The 26,467-nt window shown below is 34.1% G+C and overlaps 2 protein-coding genes across 2 annotated transcripts; one reads left to right on the forward strand and one right to left on the reverse strand.

Annotated features, from left to right (window-relative positions):
• Positions 1–230: 230 nt before the first annotated feature.
• LOC110730998 (signal recognition particle 54 kDa protein, chloroplastic-like) lies at positions 231–9,089 on the forward strand. The gene is made up of 15 exons (XM_021910850.1): positions 231–551; positions 655–793; positions 1,506–1,573; positions 1,662–1,763; positions 2,047–2,199; positions 2,299–2,376; positions 3,472–3,597; positions 3,687–3,789; positions 3,976–4,076; positions 5,209–5,346; positions 5,423–5,566; positions 5,690–5,765; positions 7,540–7,625; positions 7,732–7,857; positions 8,631–9,089. Exons 1-15 carry the CDS (start codon positions 405–407, stop codon positions 8,736–8,738), a joined length of 1,695 nt encoding a protein of 564 aa, XP_021766542.1. The 5' UTR covers positions 231–404; the 3' UTR covers positions 8,739–9,089.
• A 5,781-nt stretch (positions 9,090–14,870) lies between these two features.
• Positions 14,871–24,019, reverse strand: LOC110730999 (ABC transporter B family member 29, chloroplastic-like). The gene is made up of 10 exons (XM_021910851.1): positions 22,721–24,019; positions 22,240–22,326; positions 22,037–22,144; positions 21,564–21,830; positions 21,103–21,186; positions 19,661–19,877; positions 19,448–19,533; positions 18,649–18,836; positions 17,267–17,396; positions 14,871–15,523 (listed from the first exon to the last, which is right to left on the reverse strand). Exons 1-10 carry the CDS (start codon positions 23,321–23,323, stop codon positions 15,377–15,379), a joined length of 1,917 nt encoding a protein of 638 aa, XP_021766543.1. The 5' UTR covers positions 23,324–24,019; the 3' UTR covers positions 14,871–15,376.
• Positions 24,020–26,467: the final 2,448 nt, after the last annotated feature.

Raw genomic sequence — 26,467 nt, forward strand, 5'->3', positions numbered from 1 at the left:
TTTTTTTTGCTCACCATTAGGAGAAGAAATGTAAAAAAAATTTGCCCATGAGCAAAATTAATTTGTTGAGAGAGAAAGTGAGTAGAGAGAGAGTGGGTGAGCATAAAATGGATTTTAAAAACTAGCTATTTTCTTAACGGTCAAATGAGACCAGTGTAGACGTGTACGAGTAACATTTAAAAAATATACCCCGTTACTACAGTATTAATCAAAGTATCTCAATTAAAAATAACGTTGGTAGTTGATAAGATATTCATCTTTTTCAGCTGGATAAGATATTCTCTCTCCCTTTTCTTCCATCACCATTACAGTACCACCTTAGCTAAGCTCTTCTCTTCGCTTCCCAATTCACACAGTAGAGAGAGAAACTTAGTTAGAGAGAGAAAACTGAGATACCCATTTCCATGGAAGCTTTACATTTCACTGCAATATCGCCATTTTCCCGCCAATTTTCTTCTCTCTCCTCCACCACTAAAACCACCAATTCTCTCTCTTCTTCATGGACTGGTTCAACCCCTGCTGTCGGCCTCTCGTCCCGGAATCCTTTTTCTGTAAGCTCTTAATTTTCGCCCAATTTCGAGGGTTTAATTTTCAATTTTAGGGATTTTACCTTTTTTTTGATTGATGAAGGAGAAATTGGGGTTTGAATGACAGAGGGAATTATGGAGAGCTGTGAATTCGAAGGCGGTGAATGTAACCAGTCAAAGAGATATGCGAGGAGTTATTAGGGCCGAGATGTTCGGACAGCTTACCACTGGCCTCGAAGCTGCTTGGTCCAAACTCCGAGGCCAAGGTATTTTATTTAGTCGTTAAAATGTTGCAATTAATAAGAAACCTAGAAAATGTAATTTAAATTACTCCACATTTCGTTTAGGTAGTGTTGTTTTTTTTTTTTTTTGGTAAATTTTATGATCATACTGTATTGGGTTGTTAGCTTTGATTTTTAATTTTGTTTTAATTATATTGATGTATATAATCATAGAATGTTTAGAATTTGAGACAATATGGTAATTATTTTGTGACATTTCAAAGTTGATCTATTGTAGTCAAAATAATTACACCAATTCCCTTATTAAGATGTGTAGAGAGGTCTGTTGGGTTTATGTGAGATGGTTCAAACATAAAATTGAAGACATAATGCTGGCTTTGATTGGAGAAATTGAGGTAGTGAAGTGGTGTTGTGTATCCATGGGATATGTCCGTGCAAGAATAAGCACGTCCGTGGTGGCTGGAAAATTGGATGATCTGGAGTAACACATCTATGTTGGTTTTATTATTTTTCATAAGTATTGGCAGTTTAGAGAATTTTATTGCTAAATTACAGAAGCTTCTCAGAATCTGCTATTGTTCAGATAATATCCAAAATCTTTTCCTCAGTTTTATGTTTATGTTGTGCTAATGAATTATTATATGAAATTGTAGATGATGTATTGATTATATATAATATATAAACCATTCGTGTGAAAAGAGATGGTAACCCATGTTCTTTTCATGTTTTTCAACAGAGGTCCTGACCAAAGAAAACATTGCTGAACCTATGCGAGATATCAGAAGAGCTCTTTTGGAAGCGGATGTGAGTTTATAGTCAGTTGTGATGCTGTTGAGTAAAAGCATGCTGGATCCTGGATAACGTGATTTTATTTTGATTCATGTCATGACAGGTGAGCCTTCCAGTAGTAAGAAGGTTTGTTCAGTCTGTAAGTGATCAAGCAGTTGGAGTTGGATTGATCCGAGGAGTTAAACCTGATCAACAATTGGTCAAAGTATGATTTGCTGAAGCCACTTATTGGCCTACTTTTACTTATCTTTTCCTTTCTCTTGCCCCTGTTTCTTTCTCACTGCATCGACCTGATATGACTATGTACTGAAGTTTTCATCATGCATCAGACTTTCAATGGCTAGGAAAAAAATAAAATAAAATCAAAGGCTTAATTTTCTGGTTCCTTCATATTATTGGTAGATTGTAGCTGTAGAATGTGTGCACAATCCTAGCTTGATGTTTTAGTTACACTGATTGTAATTCTTGCTGCCTGGTTACTGCTGCAGATTGTAAAAGATGAACTTGTAAAGTTAATGGGAGGAGAGGTTTCTGAGCTTGTTTTTTCAAAGTCTGGTCCCACTGTGATACTATTGGCAGGATTACAAGGTGTTGGGAAGACAACTGTTTCTGCCAAATTAGCCTTTTATCTTAAGAAGCTGGTACATAAATGAATTCTTTCCTTGAGCTTACAAACTATTTTGTTGTTACACATTCTCCTGCTGCTCTATTGTGTTAAAATTATGTGGATTTACGTCCAGGGGAAGAGTTGCATGCTGGTTGCAGGAGATGTTTACAGACCTGCAGCAATTGACCAACTTGTAATTCTAGGAAAGCAGGTAATGACCTAAAGTTCCCTGTATTATGTGTTGTTCTCTTGTCTCTGTAAGTTACTGAGGAGTATCAGCATTTTGGATTTTTTTTTCCCATTTTGGTTTTCCAAATAACCTGTCCTTGAGATGTCGAAGATTCAACTCTAAATGCTCAAAATTCTTAGTGTCTTTTTGTGAACTCATAATGCAAAACAGCTGAATGTTCAAAAGAGAAAACTTGCATTGAAATCAATATGGTGAATTAAGCTATTTCGTTTCTGACATGATGGGACCAAACCAGAAGAGTAAATAATATTAATTTTATTAGTTACCATAAACTCACATTGTTTCATTAGATGCATTTTTGGACCCATACATCTTTTGAATAGCGACCTCTTACCTTACAAACCTTTATACTTTCTGCTAATTATTGATAGATACAGAGTTTGCAATACCATGCTTCTCATTCTCATGTGAAATTGATTGAATCTGGAGAAGTTGGTTGGTACTTGAATTTGTCACATATTTATCTTTCCCAGTTGATGATAAAAATTATAGATCTTTCTCATGCAACTATTTGTATAAACTAGTAACATCAGGGATCTTTTTGAGTTTAGGATAGGAGGACTGGTGGGTATTAAGTTTTGTGCAGCTTTACCCCTTGTTAGTAAGGATGGTTATTTTTTAAAAGATCCTCAAAACAATAAAATAAAGATAAAAAATCTGTAAGGGAAGATAAAATAGTACCGTGATAGTATGGAATTGGCACTAAGTGCTCTTAGATTTTGTGTAAGGAGATTTTTGAAATTCAACTGCCTCTAAAGATGCTTTTGCCAAATGTGAGGGAAGGGAGTGGGAGGCAAAAGTGTACAGCCTTTTCTAAGAAAAGATGGAACAATTAGATCCCTTTCTTTGAAAAAAAGCTTATGGCCATTTTAATCTACTTTTCTTGAATAGTTCTGTAAAACTGTAGAATTTATCATTTGTTTCTTTGACTTTTAAGAATAATTGATTTTATGTAATCATAATATCAACATTCATAGCGTGGTAATAGCTTTGATGTGCTTTGTCTCTATACATGAAGTATATCCACTCTCATGTTTATCATCAAGCTTGTGACAGGTGGATGTGCCTGTCTATACAGCAGGTACTGATGTAAATCCTTCAGATATAGCTAAGCAAGGTTTAGCAGAGGCCAAAAAGAAAAATATTGATGTGGTTATAGTGGATACCGCTGGTAGACTTCAGGTGATGTTGCATCAATCCAATCCCATGGTCTAGTTGCTATTACATGGTTGGCTTCATATACTGGACTTAGGTAGCTTCAATTTTGGCAGATTGACAAAGGAATGATGGATGAGTTAAAAGAAGTGAAACGAGCAGTAAATCCTACCGAAGTTTTACTGGTTGTAGATGCAATGACTGGTCAAGAAGCTGCAGGTATAGAATTATATGCTGCTTGTTTAATCTATGTATTCCATTACGAGTTTATGAGACATTTGTATCAAGGCAAAGATAATATTGAGCCTATCTATGTCTCTTCTAGGATAATGAAGCTAACCATGCTGTTGTTTCCCAATTACATCTCTCTCTGTTTTTTTTTGTGGGCTGGTTTTGAAAATGCAGCTTTGGTTACCACATTCAATCTGGAAATTGGTATTACTGGTGCTATATTAACAAAGCTTGATGGAGATTCTAGAGGTGGGGCTGCTCTCAGTGTCAAAGAGGTAATGATGATTATAAAGTGTATGTGTAAAGTCTTCTATCCGAAGAGAGCTACTTTTTACTTTTCATTCTATGCAACATCTATGTGACTATGTCCAATATTATAAATGCAATATTGATGGCACCATCCATCAAGCATTCAAGCTGTGCCATTAGTTCTCAAACTAGGAATAGGAGGCTATTCTCTGGTATACTTTTCTTTCATTTCACTTGTATTTTGATTTGGGTGATTGGGTTTGAAGTGAATTTTGCAATACTCCTTAAAATGGAAGTATGATCTTTGGTTTAGATAGTGTTGTATCAGCAGTGGAAATATAGGCTTTGGAATTTAGGGTCTGACTAGTGTGATTATAATTCATTAGTGGTGGTTGTTAATCTTGGTATTATTATAATTCATAAATAGTGGTTACTATAAATGAGCAACATTTGCTTGTTGAATAATCTTTTTTGGTTCATAACAAAATAACTAGTGCTCTTATTCGCATGTTCTGTTTTGTTTCAAGTTAAATTCTTGGGACACCCATTAGTCACCAATTCTTCCAATCCAAGGCTTTAAAATACCCAAGGAACTATAAATGAGCAACATTTGCTTGTTGAATAATCTGTTTTGGTTCATAACAAAATAACTAGTGCTCTTATTCGCATGTTCTTTTTTGTTTCAAGTTAAATTCTTGGGACACCCATTAGTCACCAATTCTTCCAATCCAAGGCTTTAAAATACCCAAGGAACTCACATGAAGCTACATCCTGCTTTTTTTCTTTCTTTCTTTTTATATATAATATAATTGATGGGTACATCCTTAATTCCTGAATCCTGATAGCTCAGCTAGGAAGCTTTTTTTGAAGCAAAATAGTATTGAACCCTTTTAAAGCATGTTAAAACAAAATTAAAATCCCTTTACTATTCTGCATATAGTCAGCCTTGCAACTGGAATAAGCTTGCATGTGTATCTGACCTATGACATTTTACTTCTATATTTACACATTATGTTGGTATGCCAACAGTTAAATCCTTTTTCAGTCATAATTTATGCAATAATGCTTAAGTATCATGGTTTTGGATAGATCTTCTGCTACTCAAGAGTTTATGTGCATCTACTAACCTACTATAGTTGATTTTTCCATTGGTTTTAGGTCTCAGGAAAGCCGATCAAACTTGTAGGCCGAGGGGAGCGGATGGAGGATCTTGAACCTTTCTACCCAGATCGTATGGCAGGACGCATATTAGGGATGGGAGATGTTCTTTCATTTGTGGAGAAAGCACAAGAAGTTGTAAGTGTAATACATAATGATAGAATTACACTTTTTGAAGGTTGCAATTCAACATCATGTCTTAAACCATTTTCAGATGCAACAAGAAGATGCTGAAAACCTTCAGAAGAAGATCATGAGTGCAAAGTTTGACTTTAACGACTTCCTAAAGCAAACTCGTGCAGTTGCACAGATGGGTTCCGTTAGCCGTGTTATTGGGATGATTCCAGGCATGTCCAAGGTAAGAAACTGAAAACTGCTTGATTATGAATCCATGTATAAATTGTTTTTGTTTATTTCAACAATCCTTTTGAGGACTTGAGATGTATGGAATTAAGCCTTTTCCACCGCCTTATAAATTTAGGTTACCCCTGCACAAATTCGGGAAGCAGAGAAGAGCTTGAAGATAATGGAAGCAATGATTGAAGCAATGACCCCAGGTTCTATTCTGATTTGTCATGGAAATTTAGTGCTTGTTTTTAGACATTTTACTTATCTCCATTCTCCCATAATTTTTTTTTGTTAATTTTTAGTTTTGTTTGATTGTCCAAACTTACTTCAAGTCTTCAACTGTTCCAATGGATCAAGTATTTATACATCATGATTCCATGTCCCTGATTAGTGCCCAATTAGAGTCAGTTTACAGTTTGATTGTCATGATTCAGGGATTTAGCTTTTGTTATAGCTTATAGGGGCTTAGCTAAGATTCTTCATTGACAAGCTTCTTAGTTGTTAATTACTTGATTGGGTAAGAACCCCCCCCCCCCCACACACACACACAAAAAAAAAAAAAAAAAAAAAAAAAAAAAAACACTTGGGTTACCATTATATCATGATGTTTAGAATTTGGACTTTCAATTAAGAAAGGTTAGGCATGGAGGGCCTTGTGGGTTGGGGCAGCCGGGCAGGTATTTAAATTTGTCTTGAAATTTCTCAGTTAAATGTTGTAGATGATTGTTCAAGCTTGGAGAATATTGAAAATGGGCTTAGGCTACCTAGGAAGGTGGTGGAGAGTTTAGGCCACTAACGAGCCCAAAGGAGGTTTCACCCCAAAAGCAATGTTAATGGAGTAGCTACTCAAGTAAAAGCCTATAAAGTGCTTGACATCTAGCCTCATCCCCATTGTAGGATGACCCAGATGTGCACAACATGTGGTTCGACAATAATCGATTATTTCAGAGCGTGTCTTTCTCCCTGATCTCCACATCATTTTGGTCGTGGTAACTTAGTCGTTGTGCTCACTGCTACATGATGTGAAGTCGTCAGGAAAATTCTCACATGTGCCTAAGCCTTTTTAAGTGCTTGGCCTCTATATAACTTTCTCTTAATAATAGCCTCCACATCCCTAATGTAGTGAACTATTTTTCACAAGGATAGAAGGGAGGCACTAGCAATAAGTTACTGAAACTTTCCTGCTTACTGCAACCATGTCAAATTGGGTTTTGCTTGGATACTTTAAGAGATGGAGATGCAGGAGAGGTAGACAAATCACTGAGAGAGTGAGAGGTACCGTATTGTGAAGGAGGGGAACAGGGCCTGTTTTCGGGGTTGCCAGGGATTTTGAATTAGAGCAGTGGGCAATTTCGTGCACGCCAGAAAGTGGTGCCTGAGTAATTATTATGAATTTATGATTTGGAATAGAATATCGGTGTGGAATTGGCATGGATAAACCACTTTTACCTCTCTATCATTTATCCATAAATCAACTCTTTTCACACTGCCTTAATTGGGTGGGTGATATGGGCTTTTTGGATCGGCTGGAGAGGGGACGGGATGACATTAATGATTGGACGATGAATAGAATCATTATTAGAAGTCTTTGTGGGGTAAGTCTTATTTCTCTATGGTATGACTCTACGGGTGGGCTCTGGGGTTTGGCTGGCTTAGGTTAGCCTAATAGCAAGATTAGCACCTGATGCCTTTTCAGGCACTCATTAGTCATTAGGTTAACACTTCTTTCTCTTTAGATGTATTTATTCCCTTTTTCTTATTATCGTGTGTATGCCCCCCTTGCTGTAATAATGACTTGTAAGCATGAATGCTATGTACTGGTTGGTATTGATCCATCCATCTGCTTGTAAGAATGATGGATTTTGTTTCAGTTATGCAGAAATATTTGAGAGTCCATTCACATTATGTATTACATTACTTGTCTGTTTGATCTACGTGTCAGTATAATGTTTTCTGGCCATTCTGAGTGCTTTTGGTTTTCAGAGGAAAGAGAGAAACCGGAACTCTTGGCTGAATCTCCAACAAGGAGAAAAAGGGTTGCCCAAGAATCAGGGAAAACTGAACAGCAGGTATGCATGGCTACTCCTATTAACCTAATATTGAGAAAATGCAAAACTAAATGTTCATGGGAGCATAAAAGTAGCAATTTAAACTGGGTTTAATATCATGAACCAGGTTAGTCAGCTTGTGGCTCAGCTTTTCCAGATGCGTGTCCGCATGAAGAATTTAATGGGTGCAATGGAAGGTGGATCTATACCTGCCCTTGAAAATCTTCAAGAGTCACTTAAATCCGAACAACAGGTTCAGAAATATCCTTGCTCTATTGTCTATAAATAAGTTTTTATGTGATCTTGAATTCTCCAATTTGGGCATGTTGAACTTGAGACTTCTTATTGAGATACGGAATATAAAAGTATATTGATATATGTTATTCTGATATAAAGGTATATTGATGTATAATTACATGTAAATGATCCATAGTCATCTTCTAATCCTGAGAATAGAGCAAGTGATTATTTTTATGATAAATAATAATAAACTATAAATATACTTTTGACTCCCAGCAACTCATTATTGAAAAATAAATAAATAAAAATAAAATTAAAAAAAAGCACTTGATGTAAGTTTTTTTCTGAGAGCTGCTTCAGTACTTGCATGAAAACACAGCTTTGGTTGCTTAGTATTCATGAAAATGCAAAACCCTATTCTGCATGCTCATGAGCTGTTTTTATGTCCCTCAGTTGCTTTTATAAACATTAAATACCTAATTTTCTAGTTTGGATAAAAATAAGTGTTTATGAAGATCGACAACAAATTCCTTTTAATTCATTACATATTTTGTTGTGGTAATAAAAACAACTCAAGTTATGTTGAATTGGCAGAAAAAGAAACAGTTTAAAAATTATATGGCATATGGCTCCTTTGGAAAGCATAGATGATTGAAGATACATGTGATGGAGTGTATTTGTAGGTTTCATAAAAAAAAAAAAGGTGTATTTGTATGTTTTTTTAGACATTGTGTCAACGTGAATTCAATGTATGTCTTAACTGGTATAGTCTCTCTCCTATAATAGGCTCCACCTGGAACTGCAAGGAGAAAGAGAAGATCAGTGTCGAGAAAGCAATATGCAGATTCAGGTTCACCCAGACCAAGTCCTCGTGGCTTTGGTTCAAGTAATTGATTGGAAATTTTGCCTTTAGAAATGCTAAACACGAAACAATGCCAAAACGCATATCAGGTTTTACCTCTAAGGTGTAACCTGGAAATTCTGCTTGAAAGTGGTTCTTGAACTGTCAACTCAACCGCATGAATTTCCGCCCTTGCCTATTGATGTACAATTCAACAATTCCTCTGTTCTGATATGTCTGGAAACAGATGATGTGTTATACCACATGTAATTTTTGACAGTCAAGAATTAAGAAAGAGGTCAAGAAAAGTTCTCAAATCTCAACACACTTCTGAAATCTTAGAAAAACTGGAATATTAGTGTACATGTATTTACAATGAGAAAGACTAGTGTTTCTTTTATTTACAATTGGGCTCTTTCTTAATCATTACTAGTAATAAAATTGGTAAGATTATTAAGCTAGTTTCAATGACAAGAAGCTAGGCACAATATGATCAACTGTCATCCTTCCTCTAGTTACTTCATCTATCCCCTCCAATAAAGGCACCCTTCGATCCCTCCTTTTTTTCTTTAGGATCATATACATCAAGAAAGAAATTGAGCGACGACGATGACAATGTGGTAGTCAATATCAATACCTTGCCATCTTTAAGCTCAGGAATTAGCTGGAAACTTGCATTATTAACATCAAGTTCATGTATGATGGTAAAACGAGTCCAAGATTTCTCGACACCATACTCCTTCATCACCCAAACCTCCACAGCTTTTCCGTCGGTGGTTGAAGAGCCTACACAAAGCATCCCATCCAATACACCTAGATAGGAAACAACAACCATAATCTTTGGGACAAACTCGAACTTGTTCTCGTCTAGATCATACCTTAGTATCAAATTATCATCTACAAGCCAATGTAGAGCACCATTCAAAGCCACTGCCTTGCTTCGAATCAATCCAATCGAGCATTTAGTATCCATGACCTCCCAAGAACAAGTAGCCGCCGTACCTATTGTCAAAACCTCGGCTACAATTTTAGTACTACCATATTGTTGACACAACTTAACCACCTTGAATAGGCCAGTCTTATTGGATCCGTAACCCAACCCATAGTTAAGATTTCGCCACGCTAGTTGACAGTGTGTTTCAGGAAGGACTACACAACGTCTCGTGATGGGATTCACCAAGCGTAACAAAGCTAACACCGAACACGACCGAATATGGTAAAACAACTGGCAAACAAGTAGCCACCCATTGCAAGAAGCTACAACACTACATCCGCTTAAAACTATTCTTGTTCTATCTTCGAAAAATCGCAAATTTTAAGGCGAAACTCGCAATGGTAATCATGATCATAGTCAATTAAGATGGAAGAGTTTGTTTTGCTGTCATAAGCAATAATAGATGAATTATTACGAGTAGTATTATGATATTGGAATAATTTTGGGAACATAGGGTCTGAAATAATTTTGTCAAATGTATATTTAATGCATGAAAATTGTTGACAACATCGTAAGATAGTAGTAACTGGCAATCTACAAATTATTTGCACTAGGATATCTCTTGGCAAACGTTTCGTCAAGATTATGGTGATGGGTGTTTAAGTATTTATATAAGAGGTAATTGCTATCTAACATAATTAGGATATAAAACTATGTTTATCAACTAACTATTGGATTATTTTTAGAAAACCCAATTTTGATAGGAATAGGAAACTATTTAGATATTTGAATAAGTAGAATTCTATAACAACTACAAGTAGAGTTGATCAATATTGGCCAGGCCCGAAGATAGGGGTGTGGGTAAGCTTAGAAAAGCCCAAACCCGACTCGAAAGGTCTGCTTTGACTCGACAAGCAATTGGTCTTACATGTATCCTTATGTAGCTAGGATATATGCAACATCATCTCAATAAAGAAGCAGCCCAGTTGCTAAACACACCCAAATGCCCCGAAACGAAAACGCGACCCAACCCAAACCTTCACTTCCCAAACGCAACCCACTCCAAATCCATATTTTGGTTTTCAATTTTTTTTTTAAAAAATAAAAAAACCGTTTTACTTCTCATTAATTTTTCAAAAATAAAATTCTGCAATTAATTTCTCTCTCCAAACTCTATTATCTCTCCTCTACATGATTTTACTTCACTTAAAACTGAAAAATTAACAATGGATATATGAGAAGAGATGCAAAATCAAAAGGATTGTCCTAAAAGAGGTAAATTTTCTCTGATTTTTGTTTGAATTAATGTAATTTTTTATGAATATCACTGACTTTCGTCGTTACTTTAAGTCCTAATTTTTCGATACTTTGTTCGATTTTTTTGTTTTATATTAGGAAACCAATGCTTATGTTCATAGTTTGAATAATTATGTTCACTTTCTAAAATGCATATGTTCATATTTTTTATGCCTATGTTTACTCTTTGAAAAGCTAGTGTTCACATTTAAGGGAACATATGAATATGATCATATTTTGCATTATTATGTTCTTTTTCTGGAATGTATATATTCACATTTTTTTTCTAAATATGTACATATTTTTAATACTTATAATGCACATGTTTCATAATCATATTATTTTTTATTTCTTCAATTTTTATGTTCATAATTAAATGCCTTATATTCATAATAATATTTTATATGTTCATAGATAATTTCAAATATTCATGATGTAAATATGTGTTAGGAAAATTTGCCAATTACTACCACAAGTTAATACCACTTTGTAAATTACTTCCGCAAATTAAAAAAGCTGTGAATTACTACCGCAAAAAATTTTAAGATGTTGCGATTACTACCAAACCCCCATTAAACCCAACTATGACGTCATTATAGTCTTAAATTATGTGTTATTCAAATTATAACACTTATTAAAACATGGAGGGAGTAGCAATTTTTTTCTGCCAATATATAAGTGATAACGCAGAGTGTGGTGGAAATCTGAACATAATACCCAAGCCTGTAATCGAAATCTAAACTTAATACTCATTTTTATTTAAAAAAAAAGAGAGATTTATCGCTTACAACACATTCGTATGGAATCTTATTAGATTCATCTTAGTGTCTACCTTAATAATATCTAATACGAGTATTTATAAATGCATAATTAAAGATTAAATGGGTAAAATTATGGATTATTGACAAATATGAAAAACAAATAAATTGTTACAAGACAATAACCTCTTCTTTCAATTAATTGAAAAAAACGACACTAACCTCGCTCTCCATCGTTCATTTATTTATTTATTTTTGAAAAAATAGGAGCCAACAATTACAAGACACATTGCCCAAATGACATGTTTAAATATAGAATTTTTAATGGTTGCACAAAAAAAAAAAATAATTAAATAAATTTAGTAAAAAAAAAATTCTCAAGTAATAGTATTTATAGTAAGGGTCGTTAGAGACAAATTCGTAGGAACCTTGTTTTGCAAGCCAATAAGGAGGATTTATAAAATTTGGATTTTGTCATTTATTGTTTTCACTAATCCAAAAAGTCTATATTCTGTTAAATCACAAATTTCATAGTCATTTTAAAATAGAATAACGAAATAAAAAGAATTGAATCAATAAGAATATGGCAAACGAAGAAACTTTAGCTGATGCAATGAATAATGATGCAGCATTTCCGACTACAGATGTAGATGGGGAATTGAATCCTGGCAATCACACGGAATTCGAAGTTGATTCTACGCCCTCTAATATGGCCAAGGTAAAATTGAACCTTTTTATAATCAATATCGGTGATATATTTTCATATTGATTTTATTTAGAGAATAATATATGGAGTATTTAGAATTGTTTAGGTTATTAAGATTTTTTTTATTTTTTTTTTGAAACAATTTTAAGATATTATTTAGTAAATAATAAGATGGGATTTAGGATTATAATAGAATCTAAATTATCTATCTAATATAATCATTACTAATAAATAAAGCCGGTCTCGGCCACGAGACAGCGGCACTTGGCATTTCAGTTTTTCGCCAAGTGTCGTGCCACGATAAATAAGTGTTATTGTGACACATAGAATGCTAAGTATTTTGAATAAATCTTTTTTAAGATAAAAATGTTACATAGTGTTTTATTATCGATATATTTCAATTATTTCATACATACATAATTAATTTTTTAAAATGCTACAATATGATTATGTCACGTAAGATTAGTTTTCTTTTTTAAGCGCTACGTAGATTTATAAATAAAAAAAATATATTATCAGAGCGACACATAAGAATACAGTTTTTTTAAAATTATCATGAACAAAATTAAATGATTTATCATGAACAAACCGTGAGTTGCACAGGTTTCATCTAATATATATATATTATTTTATCTTAGAGTATTTATATAAAGCCTTTTATTATATCATAAGATAGAAATTAGGAAACAATCTTCTAAAAGATATACTATCATATTATAAATTCTAAAGAAATATTATATTCACTAATTAATATCTTAGAGAGTGAGGGATAGTTCAAGTGGTTAGAGCTTCCCTCCTAGAATCGTTCCAAGAGATCATGAGATCGATTCTAGAGGTATAAAATACGAAGTAAAATTTTTTGAAAAATAATTTATTAGGTACTACAAATTAAGGTTACTTTGTACGGGAAATTAGGGTTGAGTCAATATCTATCAATATATATACTAAAATAACAACCGATGATGTCACCTTTGCCTATGTGTCACTATTTTATTTAATTTTTTCCCTCCAAATGCAAGGATGATGTCATAATTTTTTTGAATTTTTAAGCTACTCTATTTAACATATATTGGAATATATATTCCATTTTAAATTTTAAATTTTTGGTTTTTCTACACATGTTATGCTACTTGGTTATTTACGAGTTGTTAACAATAGTTAATTCGGAGTAATATAATTTAATTGAAATTTCTTAATTAAATATGAAAATTATGCACTGTTGGGAATTGTATATTCATATTTAATTAGAAATTAGTTAGGAAAAATGAGGAAGTTATTTTTTTCAGTACGTGTTAAGAAATTTATAATTCAATTCTTATTTTAAAACCGTGCATCGCAAGGGGTTAATCTAGTTAAATATTATTACAATATGATGCCATAATAGTTCTCTATTATATTGTCATATTGACTTATATTTGATGTCATTGAAGGATTTATCAAAACCAAACAAGCCCCAAGGAAAGAAGAAATGTGCAAAGAATGATCCAATGCAGCAAATGAAAACAACCATCATAGTATCTGGGGCCATCTTGATTTTGGCAGGGGTCATCTTTGCAATTAACAAGAAGATTAGAGAGAAATAAATTAAAAGGCAATCACAACAAAATTCAAGTTACTTAATACATCAATTTTGTCTTTACTTTTATATTTTTACATTAGCAATTATTATTGTTATGTAGTGTATACTTTACTCTAGAAATATTTTTAAATCTAGATATTCTTTATATTTCATCCAGAATAATTTTTACATCTTATATACATCAGAAAGGTTGAATGTAATTTCCCATAATTAAAATTATCTTAAAACCTGAGTTAATATAATTTCTTATGACCAAAATAGTTTAACCTCTTGCCTATTCGGTATTCGTATTATATATGTTTATCTGAAAGTTGTAAGTGGACAAGCTTAATTAAGCAAAGCAAAGTTCTATGTGCTTTAAATGTGTTAATTATTATTACTGTAAATAGATTAGTTTATACTCACACTAATACATGGAAATTAGGATTTGGTGTAAATTCTTACACCAGACATTTTGACACTCAAACCAAATTTACATTGGTCAAGCTCAAGGATATGTCCTCCATATTTATATTTAGGCCCTGTTTGATTCACCTTAATTTTGCTGAACTGAAATTATTTTTACTGAACAGAACTTATTTTTACTGAACTAAAATTATTTTTACTGAACTTAAATTATTTTTACTGATTTTCTATTATAATTCTTCTTTAAGAAAACTGAATTTTACTGAACTGAACTTATTTTTACTGAACTGAAATTAATTTTACTGAACTGAACTTATTTTTACTTAATATTATTTTTTTAAGGTGAAGAGAACAGGGCTTTAATATAAATATGAACATTTGAGTAGGAAGTTACAACCTAAAACTCTAATAGAGTCTCAAATCAGGCAGCATATTGGTTAAGCTGACCTCGAAGTTGGTCTTATTTGAGGCGGTCTCAAAGGCCTTCAAACCGTTTGATAATAGTCATTGAGACAAAACACTAACAATCCATCTTAATAATGCAAATAAATTATACATAGTAATATAGACATCAAGACATGATCAATCCACGGTCATACAATTAGAAAAAATTGATGACAAGTTTCAAAAAAAAAAACCTGTGCTACCTATATCAATATTATCTATAAACAATATTACAATTTGCATTCTTATAACGCAGTAAACATAGCAAAAAATGTATCCTAACTCCTGAATTCCTGATTCACCTTTACCCAGATTGAACAAGAAAGTTGCAACCAATATTTACTTTGATTTGGAAATCCAAATCTTTAACCCCGAAAGTACCTCATAAAATTAGATCAGGATCTTCCATTTTCTTCCAGTGACATTTTCTAAAGCCAATCACCAATTGCTTCACACTGTAGAGCTTTGAAATACAATTGCTCCAGAAACAAGAATACAGTGGTTGGCCATGAATGAGGCGTTAGGGGTTAGCCTGTCCTTTCAGTGCATGGCATTCTTCTGGATCTAGTTCATATGACAAGATTAGCTGATGATTGCAAGTCGTGGAAGTTATTAATTATCATTGAACGGTCAACCTCTCGCAGCCTACCAGCTTCTAGGAGGAAGACTCTCTCAGCCATCAGAACTGTTTCAAGCCGGTGAGCAATGACCAAAACCTGCAAAAAAAATCATTAGGTTTTAAAATAATCTCATTGAAAATGGAAAATAAAGACTGATATTATTATATCAGATTTCACATAAAATCAGTTCAACCACATTTATTCAAATGTTCTAGAAATTATCTTGTTAGCTGCATGTGAGTTCACACAAATGGAACAAAGCGCCAATTACTAGTGACAAGCTAACAACTTTGCAGAACAATTTATCATTTCATTATCTTCATATATTTCAATTATGATTAAATAGACAATATAACAGAATATTCAGCACTACCATCTAGCTAATCACACTCCAGCACTACTATAAAGCTCTTGCATTTAATCCTTCCAACAGTCAACCTAATTCGGACTAGTAGATGTAACAGACTAGCACTCTGATTTGTATATTTATACAAATAAGCAGAAATTTAAGGCTGAAAGCTTGAAATTATATTAAACCTGCTGATGCTCTTACAAAAGGTAGTAGGTTTTGCCTACAAATCTCATATTAGTGACTTTAGGTCACAACTCTCCAAACAGTGAATTGAGGTCACAACTATCCTAAGGATTCACTCCAAAACTCTACGTACTCTTCCTTTTCCCCCTCTCTCTGTATATACTAAAACTAAGGACTATAAGACTATTAACGTAATAAAGTAATAACACTAGACTACCCATATTGCCCCTCCTTAGGCTAGTCCATTACAGTAGAAGGATAAGATAGCTGATTGCCATCAGTCCCATCACCTCAAGCACATGAGATGTCGCGATTGATTTTATCATCAATAAAAACATAAACATATGAAAAAGTTATATACTTGTACATTATAAATCCCACAAAGCCACGCAAGGCTTAAGAAAACTCAGGATGAAAATCATGGTAAGCACCTACTTGGCATGACTTGATGGTATTTACAATTTGTGGACCACACAAAGGATACCATATTCCTATTAGCAGCAGATGCAGATTGATTTCTCCTACCTGGTAAGGAGAAGGTCAATATACATGAAAATCCTCTTAATTGTAGAGGCAGTGCTTCTGGCAGATCCTAATTAAAGATGCACCAACATGGGGCAACAGGGCATCTAATAGACCACTGAGTCTCCAAAGCTGAAAAAGTACCACAAAAGCAATTCTTTTTCTAAGAAGCTGGGAAAAAAAAAAACAGTTGGGATTCTGTGAACATCATCAAAGTTCCTAAGTGCATATGGATTTCTAGGGTCTAGGCGGTAGCACAGAAATCAACCCAGTAACAGCAGCTTGGTTAATTAGCTCACTATGCAATGCACAACCTTGCACCTATGAACCTATCTACTGAGAGCATTAGTATTACACACAGCCACAAATAACATACAAAAGCTAATGAGTCTGCCAGAGAGACAAGTCTTCAGGGGCCCTTCTTTTCCATCATAGTTACAGGCTTGCAACCATATGCACAGGAAAAAAATTGGATATAAAGACAAACGAAGAGAAGTAAAGAGGCAAGTGTACAAATTTGAATCAGAATATCTGTTTGTAATCTTAGAATGTGTTCAGGACTCAGCACAGCTTAAATTGATTGGAGCAATTGTACAATGATGAGATACAGGACTTTTCTCAAGTGAAATAGCAAGGTATTGAAGAAAGATACAAGAAGCCAATTCAATGCCAAAACAAAATATATAGCATGATGAAAATTAAACAAAAGTCCAATGATGACGAGGGAGGGGTGGGGCAGGGGGTGCAAAAAAGATACTATATGAAGAAGCACAAGTCCTCACAGTATGATTTTTCATCACACGCTCCACAGCTTGTCTCACCAATAGCTCAGACCTGCTATCCAAGGCAGAAGTTGCTTCATCCATAATCAAAATGGAGGAGTTCTGATAAATTGCTCTTGCTATTGCAAGCCTGCATAGGGGCAACAGAAAATGAGCTATCAATGTCAACCAAAGAATAATCCTTTACTACAGATATGATGAGTTGCATTTGTCTTTTATCAATGACAAGAAATATAAAACAATATTGAAGCTGAAAAGAAATAAATTGTTATAGTTTGTCCCAGATTTAGCCCCCTTCCCTTCAGATTATTTGCCCCATAAAATATATTACCTCCAATTTCTTTTCCTTTTTCTTTTTTCTTTATTTATTCTACTTGGTAGATACAAAAAAGAAGGCATTTGTAAGAAAAAGGCGGACAAAGTAGGAGAGATGGAGTAAAAAGATGGAAGAGCATAAGAAACAAATAGAAAACATACGAAAAGAGCGTGTAAAGATAGTAAAGGGTATTTTATCAAAAATGTAATAAAATAGAAGTGAGTGGAGCAGGGAAAAAAAAGGGGGGGGGGGTAACATAAATGGAAAGTGAGTATATAGATAAATAAAACAGAAGTAGAATAATACAAAACCCACAGCATCATCATTCATCAGCCCTAAAACCCCAAAAAAAAGCTTTTAATACAACATATCAAATTAAACAAAAATCACATGATTTAGATACGAATTGGTGTAATTTATGAAGGACAAAACTTGGAAAAGATTTCTTCTTATTATGCTATCTGAAATCAGTTTGATTGGTGTAACAAACATTAAATCACAATAGTTATGGACAAAATACTTTCAATGATAAGACCTAGTAATATGCTACTGAATGGTGGTCAGTGGTTGTTGTGTCAAGCTAAACTTTTGATTTGCACAATTAAAGCCTAGAATAGGATAAGGTCAGGTTTCACCTGTTTTTTTTCCCTCTAATATCAACAGAAATTGAAGGATCAGCATCAGCAATTTTAGAATTATTTACTATGGACCAAATCTCAAGTAACTGTTCTTCATTTTTATTTGTGGTATTCAGTTAGCCAACCCCTTTAAGATTAAGGGTCTTAAAGAACTAAATTTTCTTCATCCATAAGGATATAGTTGCTTACATTAGCATATGACCTACAATCTTAACATCAGCTGAATGCCAGGAGCCAAGTAAGAGGATATGGGGTACAGTTAGTGTTAAGTTATATAAATAAAGTACTAATTTCCATTCCATTTTTTGTCATAGACTTATCATGAAGTGATAAATCATTTAAATAATAGCCACAAAGACAATTAATTCATTATTGGACTAACCTTTAAATAATAGCCACAAAGACAATTAATTCATTATTGGACTAACCTTTGCTTTTGCCCCCCACTTAATATTGAGCCTCGTGAACCAATATAAGTCTCATACCCTCTAGGAAGCAAATTGATGAACTCATCAGCATTTGCAGTTTTTGCAGCTAGCTCAACTTTCTCTGGGTCAATTCCTCTCATAAGATCTTTATAGCCAATATTCTCAGCAACTGTCCCTGAAAACAGCATCTAGTAGATCTCCAGCAAAATGGAAAGAAAATATTTTTTTAATCAGAAAATATCTCCAAGGTTCAAACCATTTTCATCACAGAGATAACCTCATACAAGACACAAAATAGAGGGTTTTTTCTCTAATAAAAGACCTGAAATTTGTGTTCAAAGTTTATAATTAGGCAAAGGGAGGAAACATGGTCCCGATTCCCAACTAACGATCAGATTCAGATCCATTGCAGCATTAATTATTTAGGGCACAACACCGGATATTTAATGATAAGATTTTTTTTATTAAAAAAAAAAAAAATGTTTGATACGAGAATCAATCTGAAAAGTCTCCAATCAGAGGTCCAAAGCATTATGGAGTTGGATGAGAAGTAAACTAAGCAGTGGTCAGCAAAGGCATCTAGGTTAAATCAAGTATCATATAAGCCAATAGAAAGTGAAATTGTCAGTTATTGGTTCATGACATACAACCTACCTAAGTCTAACTCATTACTCATATAATTTATACACTGTTACATAGCCAAAAGTTACATTAACCCATCATTATTTATACAAATTTTCTAACTGCAAATACGTAAAAAAATATGAGAGAAATTGGTAATCAATGGTATTGTACTCACAATATCTTGGGACACTAAAGCAACATGTCTCCGTAAACTTTCCAGCTGAAAACATTGAATGTTGAGTCCATCAATTAATATACAACCTACCAAACAGAGAAGCAAACAAACAATATCTCTAGTTAGACCAAAATCAATAGTAAAACTTAATAGAATTTGTAATATGAGGATATGTGCCCTTTTAGGAGGAGAAGAGAGCCTGTTGTGACTCACCATGCAAGGGATCATATAGGCGAAGAAGAAGTTTAGCCAAAGTTGTTTTCCCTCCTCCAGATGGGCCCACAATAGCAACTATTTCTCCAGCTTTAATGTGGAGGTCAACACCATTCAAGACAAGGGGTAAACCATCTTTATATCGAAATGATATATCACAAAACTTCACTTCACCTCTGACAGAATTTATATGAATTGCATCCACTCTCTCTATCACCTATATATTAAAGAAGGTAAGAACTTCATTGAAAAGCTAGGTCAGTTATGAATCGTACGATTGCCCTCCAGAAATACAAACTGTAAAGGCATGATATCAATAGTTGATGTTAGAATGCATAAGATATATATATTGAAATGAAACGAGCACAGTATTAAATCACAAAGGCATGGCGATTTGGCACAATAAAGTAGTAAAATGTACAGCAACAGAAATTCATAGCCTTTACATAATTGAAGTCTATTATATCATATTGCTCACATTGAAACCATCTAAAAACCATAGAATTTGGAAATTAGCCCTTATACCATTGCGCTCAATTTATATGAAAGTACACTTTTCAAGTAGTTTTTGATACCTCGATCTACCATCTTTTGTCACATTCTCATGTTATACTAGCATTTCAAATTAGAATCTGCATTCAGAAGTTAAGTCTAGTCACTTCAAATTTCAAAATCGTTTATTAAAGATCTTAAAACTATCAATATAATGGAAGTCAATCTGAAATTCCTCATAGTGGGGATGGTATCCAGTATCCACAAAGCTGCCACTTATCCAGTGATACTCACTCCAACTTAGATTGATGCCACCCTTCCAGCTAGTACAATTTTGCAAGAAAAACCTTCAAAGAAAGATGGAATCAAATAGTAAAAGGCAGATGTTACTATCCTCTAGCTGATATGTCTATTTGTGGTGGCCTAGCTAGTACAAGAGTCAAGTTTTCGTAGACAAATAGGAAGTTGAAGGGAATGAACTGGTGAGGGGATTTCCATTTCCACAAAATTATGTCATCTATAAACTCCATAGTCCCAGGAAAGGAGCAAAAAAAAAGATATCTTGAAACCAAGCATGGGTTTGGGGAATGATGAGTACGGCGTACAGAAAAAAGTAGATAAGACAAAGAAGAAAAAGAACATACAAGAAAGAAAGAAATTCCAATCAGAACCAGGTTAGAATGAACAATATAGCTTGGCATACATTTATAATTAGATATTTAATCCATGAGAGAAGCTAGGATAAGCTTCAGTAATTAGTTAATGTCTAGATTTCCATTAAATACAAAAAAAATTCTCACTTCAAGATGGGGCAACAAAACCCTACAATCCTACATATCTTGTTAACATGGAACTCAGCACTTCAACTTTTAGATAGTAAGAAGCATTTTAAAAAAGGTATATCCATGCCCCAAGCCAGAGGGGGAAAAACCAATCTGGCCACTACTTACCCGAGGGGTGAATCTAGTAAGATCAAACAAACGCTCAATAGCTGGCTCTCCTTGCTTCAACTCATTGTATGCTTTTCCAACACCCTGCAAAATGATCATTTTTCAGTTTGACAGCATGAAACAGCACCTTATTGTGTGATGGAGGAACAAAAAATGAAATAAACACAGGGTTACCGGTTACATAAGAAACCTTATGAGTTTTATTGAATGGTCATAAAGTTCTAGTCTCTTTTTGTTATTGTTGGAATTCAGAGAGAAATGCTTCAATATCATATCAAGATCTCCATATAGTGGCTTCCTGAGTCATTAATTCTTACAAGAAACAATATTTATCTCTGCCTTCCACTTAATAGATTTGTTCCTAAGGTCAACAAGAGGAGTATTTTTTTGATATAAAAAATAATTGCGGTTGTGTGTTGATGGGGCAGGGGAGAGTAAGAGAGCTAAGACCAAACTATTACCTGAATAGGGTCAACTAAGAAGGCCAAGGAAGTAAAAAACGTGATCAAGCTGCAAGTGTTGAAGAATCCCTTGGATAAAAAGAGCGACCCAGCCAAAAAGATGAGCAAAGCTCCAAAATAAACAGCTTGCACAATTTGAGGAATGAGGGCCTTCATTTTCTTCTTTTTTAACTGTCGGTTCAGGTCAGCATGAGCAAGTTGTTTGAACCTAACACTTTCGGTCCACTCCATATTGCTAGCTTTAACAAAAAGGATTGAGGGGAGTACCTGATCAACACATTAGTCTGCATTGGCCTAAAAACTGCTAGAAAATCCATAACTGCATTTAAATATTTCTAGAATGTAAAAATTTTCCTTTTTCCTCCACACTAACAGGTTTCGATTATGGACCAAAAATGTGGTCAAGTGAAAAAAAAATATCAACCAAGATGCTAAAATGAAATTGTTATACTCCAATAGGTACCTAAACAAACCTCATTCAAATAAGCGGAAAGAGCAGCGATACTCTGATGTGCCTTCCTTGAAATTCTTTGAAGCCTCGCACCAAGTAAAGTAATAGCAAGTGCCACAGAAGGAATAACCTTTATATACACAATACTTTATGTCATTTAGTAGCAGTTCAAAAAAAATTAAAAAAATAAAGATAAAAATTGGGTTTAGGTCAGTTATTCCTTACCAAGGCAGATATCGTTGACAGAACAGGGCTGATGACCAACATCTGTGCCGCCATAGCCGATAACTGGAGAGTGCAAGGAACTATGGTCTGTCATAAGAATCAACAAAAACAGTTATAAGATATCCAAAGTCAAATTGAATTACTTTAATTGCATAAGTTTGGTTCAAACTATGTACAGGTACACCCAAACAAGTGCCTCGACGCAAGCATTCAACTTGACGACATCATATTGTACAAAGGAAGAAATCCCATTCCATAAACAAACTTACAAAAGTTCATTTACACAAATCTTCTTTGCATTTCTATCTTTTCTTCCTAAAACTCCTAAATCATATCAAATTTTAATGCTCAAAATTAAAAAACAAGCATTGAAATTCATGACCAATTTGCATTTAAACAATTCTAGCAATCACCAACAACAACTCCAAGCAAAAAAGAAATTCAAATAGGAGAAAATATCAAAAGATAAATTCCAACTCACATTTAGAAGAGCAAAGATTGTTTCAGCAATATCAGAAGCCTCGGAAGTGATCCGGTGTGAGATATCTCCAGAAGAAACAAAAACACCATGATCATCGCCGCCTTCGAAAAACCCTAAATCTCTCTCTAAAACCCTCTGAAAAACATAAGCCCTGATCTTATAGGCACAATTGAACGCTGCCTCCCACAAGAACGCCTGTTGCAAGTAATTCGCAATCAATCGAACAACAAAGTATGAAGCAAGTATAGCAACATCGTTGTTAATCGAACTAAAATCACCCAAAATTAGGGATAATTTCCCAGCTTTAGGAACAATTTTGGAGAGAGAAAACACAGAAATTGCGCTGCAAGTCCAACCTTGAAGGATTAACCTCCATTCCGATTGAATATAGGGTTTGATTGATTGGAAAGATGAGATTGAAGAGGAGAGTGAATCAGCGGATGATGGAATTGAAGAGAATTTAAGGGAAATGGAGGGTTTAATTGAAGATTTAAGGGGAAATTTGAGGGAAAAGTTGAAATTTTTAGTGTGATTTGGGGTTTTAGGTTTCAAATTGATTTGAAGAAAGGAGGACGGAAAACTATGAAGTTGTATAAGAGACATTATGAAGTAGAAAACTACTAAAATTAGAAGATTTAAAAATGGTTGATAACCATTTTAGTGGAACTCGCGCCACTTTTTTTTTTTTTATTTATTTATTTATTTATTGGGTTTTTCTACATGGTACCCTCAAATTATCGCGATTTCTATGTTGTATCCTTTTAAATCCAAACTTCTACAGGGTGCCCATAAGTTTAAGTAACTTAATTACTTTTAACCATTTATTAAGTTAATGTTAAAACACTTTTAAATAGACTATTAACTATGGTTAGCAATCTTTTTTTTTTTTACTTTAAAAAAAAAAGAAAAAAAAAAAAGAGGTTAGTATAATATAACCTTATAATTTAGTTATAACTTTATAAGATAAATTTAGTTGTTTTTCCCCCCAAGCTCACCATCTTCCATAGCTTCTTCTTTTTCTTCTCCAAAATGAACTCTTTTTCTCTAAACTTTCTCAATCAACTTATCTCTAATTAAAATCTGAATTATGCAAGAATGAATTAGCAAACAACATCAACCAATTTCTAACCCGCAGCGTTCCCCGTTAAAACCCAAAAAAATTCCCCCGTAAACTCCTAAAATTCAGCCCCATATTCACCGTATCGTCATTCTCCGATGTCAAATCGACTCAAATGTAATCCAAAAAAATTTGTAAAACATGAAAATAGCAATCCAAAAACACAGTAGTTATGTTTGTATTGTTTGTCTTTCATTTTTGATGAAGTGATTTTTTATCTCTGAAATGTAATCCAAAAAAAATTTGTAAATCATGACAGTAGCAATCTAAAAAAATTCAGCACCTTTTTTTTATGATGATGTGATTTTTTGTATTCTTTTATATTAAAGAACTGAGAACATATATAATATACTAAGATGGAATCCTACATGGAACTTCTAGAGCATATATCTCATTATCTATTACTTTGTATTGTTTATGATTAGAATGCCAGTTGCCATGATTCATAAGTTAGAGTTGCAAAAAAGGGTAGTAGTTGATGCCTGGATTTATAGAGCAATTTTGTTTAAGCAGGATCGGGTTTGATATTTTATAAAACCAATTGCAAAACAGGACTACAAAAACCTTATATAGTACAGAGTCTGTAGAGTATCTGCAATACAGAAAAAACATATCTGAAATTTTAGACAGTAGCAATCCAAAAAAAATCATAAAAATCTGTTTGGTTCATCATATTATCCATTATACCAGTGAAAATAGTCCAAAAACACAGTAGTTATCACTACTAAAACCGTAATCCTAAAAACATCCAGGTTTAACAAAATGCAAAACCCACAAGAATAAGGGAAATACATGTGAATAAGACCAACACATTAGGGAAACCAAATCTATCTTGTCTTTTGTCTCTTGCCAGCACAACTTATAGAATGGAGTGGATCACTTGATGAAGGTTGAGTTGAGTTCGACTTTGTTGATGCAAATGCTGATGGCTTGACCTTAGTTGCGTCATGTGGTTAGATGCTTGCGATTCTGCAATCATGAGGTCAATCATGTTCATTTCATTACTTTTGCGTTCTCTTGTTCTTAGATTACTTTTCCCCTTTGAAGCTGCCTTTTTTGAACTTGTATCTGTGATTCCTTGTTGCATTAGTTTCTCTTTTCGTGTTGCTCCTCCCTTTCATGTGAGAGCATTGTGGCCATATTCCTTGCACTTACTACATTGAACGGTGCTACTCCTCTTTCCTATCCTCTGCTCTCCCTCTTCTCATCTCCTATTACGTGAAGGCCTCCCTACGCTCCTTTTCATAGTAGGTGGGATTAACTTTGGGACAGAAAGCTCAGGCCACTGGTTACAGTCAGGAATTGGTAAAATATTCCCCTTGTACGCCTCCTTATACATAGCCACAGAGTACCACTCCCTAACAAAGTCCAATGGGTCATTTCCAGCATGCAAAATAACTTTGATAGCATGCTTACAAGGAATTCCACTAACCTGCCATTTACCACAAACACAACTCTTATTGTTCAAGGATACGGGAAGTATACTTCTCCCATCTGACACCTCATATTCACCTCTTCCTGCGGGGTATGCATTGCATTGTCTTGAATCCTTTGTTAGGACCCTAACTTGAGCAAGAATATTAGGACATACTCCATCATCTTTCCAATCCTCACATAATTGTTGCCTAGTTGCATGTCTAACCATTGCGATTATTCTAACACCTACATATAATGACACAAGTTGATGTAAGATTTACATGTCATTTAAAAAAGTAAATAAGTCAAGTTAAATTAATTACCTTCAAGAAGTGTCAGGATTGGGTAAGTCCTTTCAACGCCTATAGTGTTATTAAAACTCTCTACAAAGTTGTTTGTGTTCTCATCTGAGCATAATTGAGGATCAAACCTCCATTTAGTCCACCTTTCCATTGGTCCAATCTCTTTAAGCCACTTCACAGCACCTAAGCCTCCATACTTCTGAATTTGCTCCATTGACTTTCTAAATGTGAACACAGAGCATGCATTTGCAACTCCCCAAAAAAGTTTGTGCATTAATACTCCGGGGTAATCTTTCTTAAAGTTTTTGCACAAATGTCTAGCACAGTATCTCCTTGGAACCTTGGCCCAAACCTCATCCAATGAAGGGTCAATACCCTAAGAGATCAACAAATGCAAAGACAAGGTTAAAATAGCAAATAATTATGTATCATAAAAAAAATGTAAAAAACCACACAATACCTTTTGCCTATCTGACATTATCGTCCTGTCATCTCTTCCATCATTAGTCAAGATGTTTTTTAAGTGATGAAAAAACCAAGACCAACTAGTCTTATTCTCGGAGTCAACCACTGCGATAGCAATCGGGAATATCTCATTATTTGGATCAAGAGACACGACACTTAAAAGGATTCCGCCATAGTTTCCCTTAAGGTGACATCCATCTACCCCAACAAGACCTCGACATCCATTCAATAACCCCCTAAACTATGCAGCAAAGCTTATGAAGATTGACTTGAATTGTAGTGTTCTCCCAGGCTCTTCAAGTTCTTTCCATGTACAAAAAGCTATGGATCCTGGATTTCTATCCTTGATCAACTCACAATAGAATACAAGGTTTTTGTAAGATTCATCATGCCCCCCTTGAATAATATGCAACGCTTTGGCCTTCATCTTGTAAATTGTAGAGGTAG

This window comes from Chenopodium quinoa, unplaced genomic scaffold (assembly GCF_001683475.1).
Source record: "Chenopodium quinoa cultivar QQ74 unplaced genomic scaffold, ASM168347v1, whole genome shotgun sequence".
NCBI classification, from domain to species: Eukaryota; Viridiplantae; Streptophyta; class Magnoliopsida; order Caryophyllales; family Amaranthaceae; genus Chenopodium; species Chenopodium quinoa.

What these genes read in the sequence shown, in the direction of transcription:
- LOC110730999 (XM_021910851.1), bottom strand. Translation starts at nt 23,323, where the DNA reads ATGTCTCTTATACAACTTCATAGTTTTCCGTCCTCCTTTCTTCAAATC. An exon ending in TTACTAGATTCACCCCTCGG is followed by an intron (nt 19,878 to 21,102) that starts GTAAGTAGTGGC and finishes TTTAATATATAG; the next exon opens with GTGATAGAGAGAGTGGATGC. An exon ending in GTGTGATGAAAAATCATACT is followed by an intron (nt 15,524 to 17,266) that starts GTGAGGACTTGT and finishes TTTTTTTTGCAG; the next exon opens with GTTTTGGTCATTGCTCACCG.
- LOC110730998 (XM_021910850.1), top strand. Translation starts at nt 405, where the DNA reads ATGGAAGCTTTACATTTCACTGCAATATCGCCATTTTCCCGCCAATTT. An exon ending in CCTTTTATCTTAAGAAGCTG is followed by an intron (nt 2,200 to 2,298) that starts GTACATAAATGA and finishes ATTTACGTCCAG; the next exon opens with GGGAAGAGTTGCATGCTGGT. An exon ending in CACTTAAATCCGAACAACAG is followed by an intron (nt 7,858 to 8,630) that starts GTTCAGAAATAT and finishes CTCCTATAATAG; the next exon opens with GCTCCACCTGGAACTGCAAG.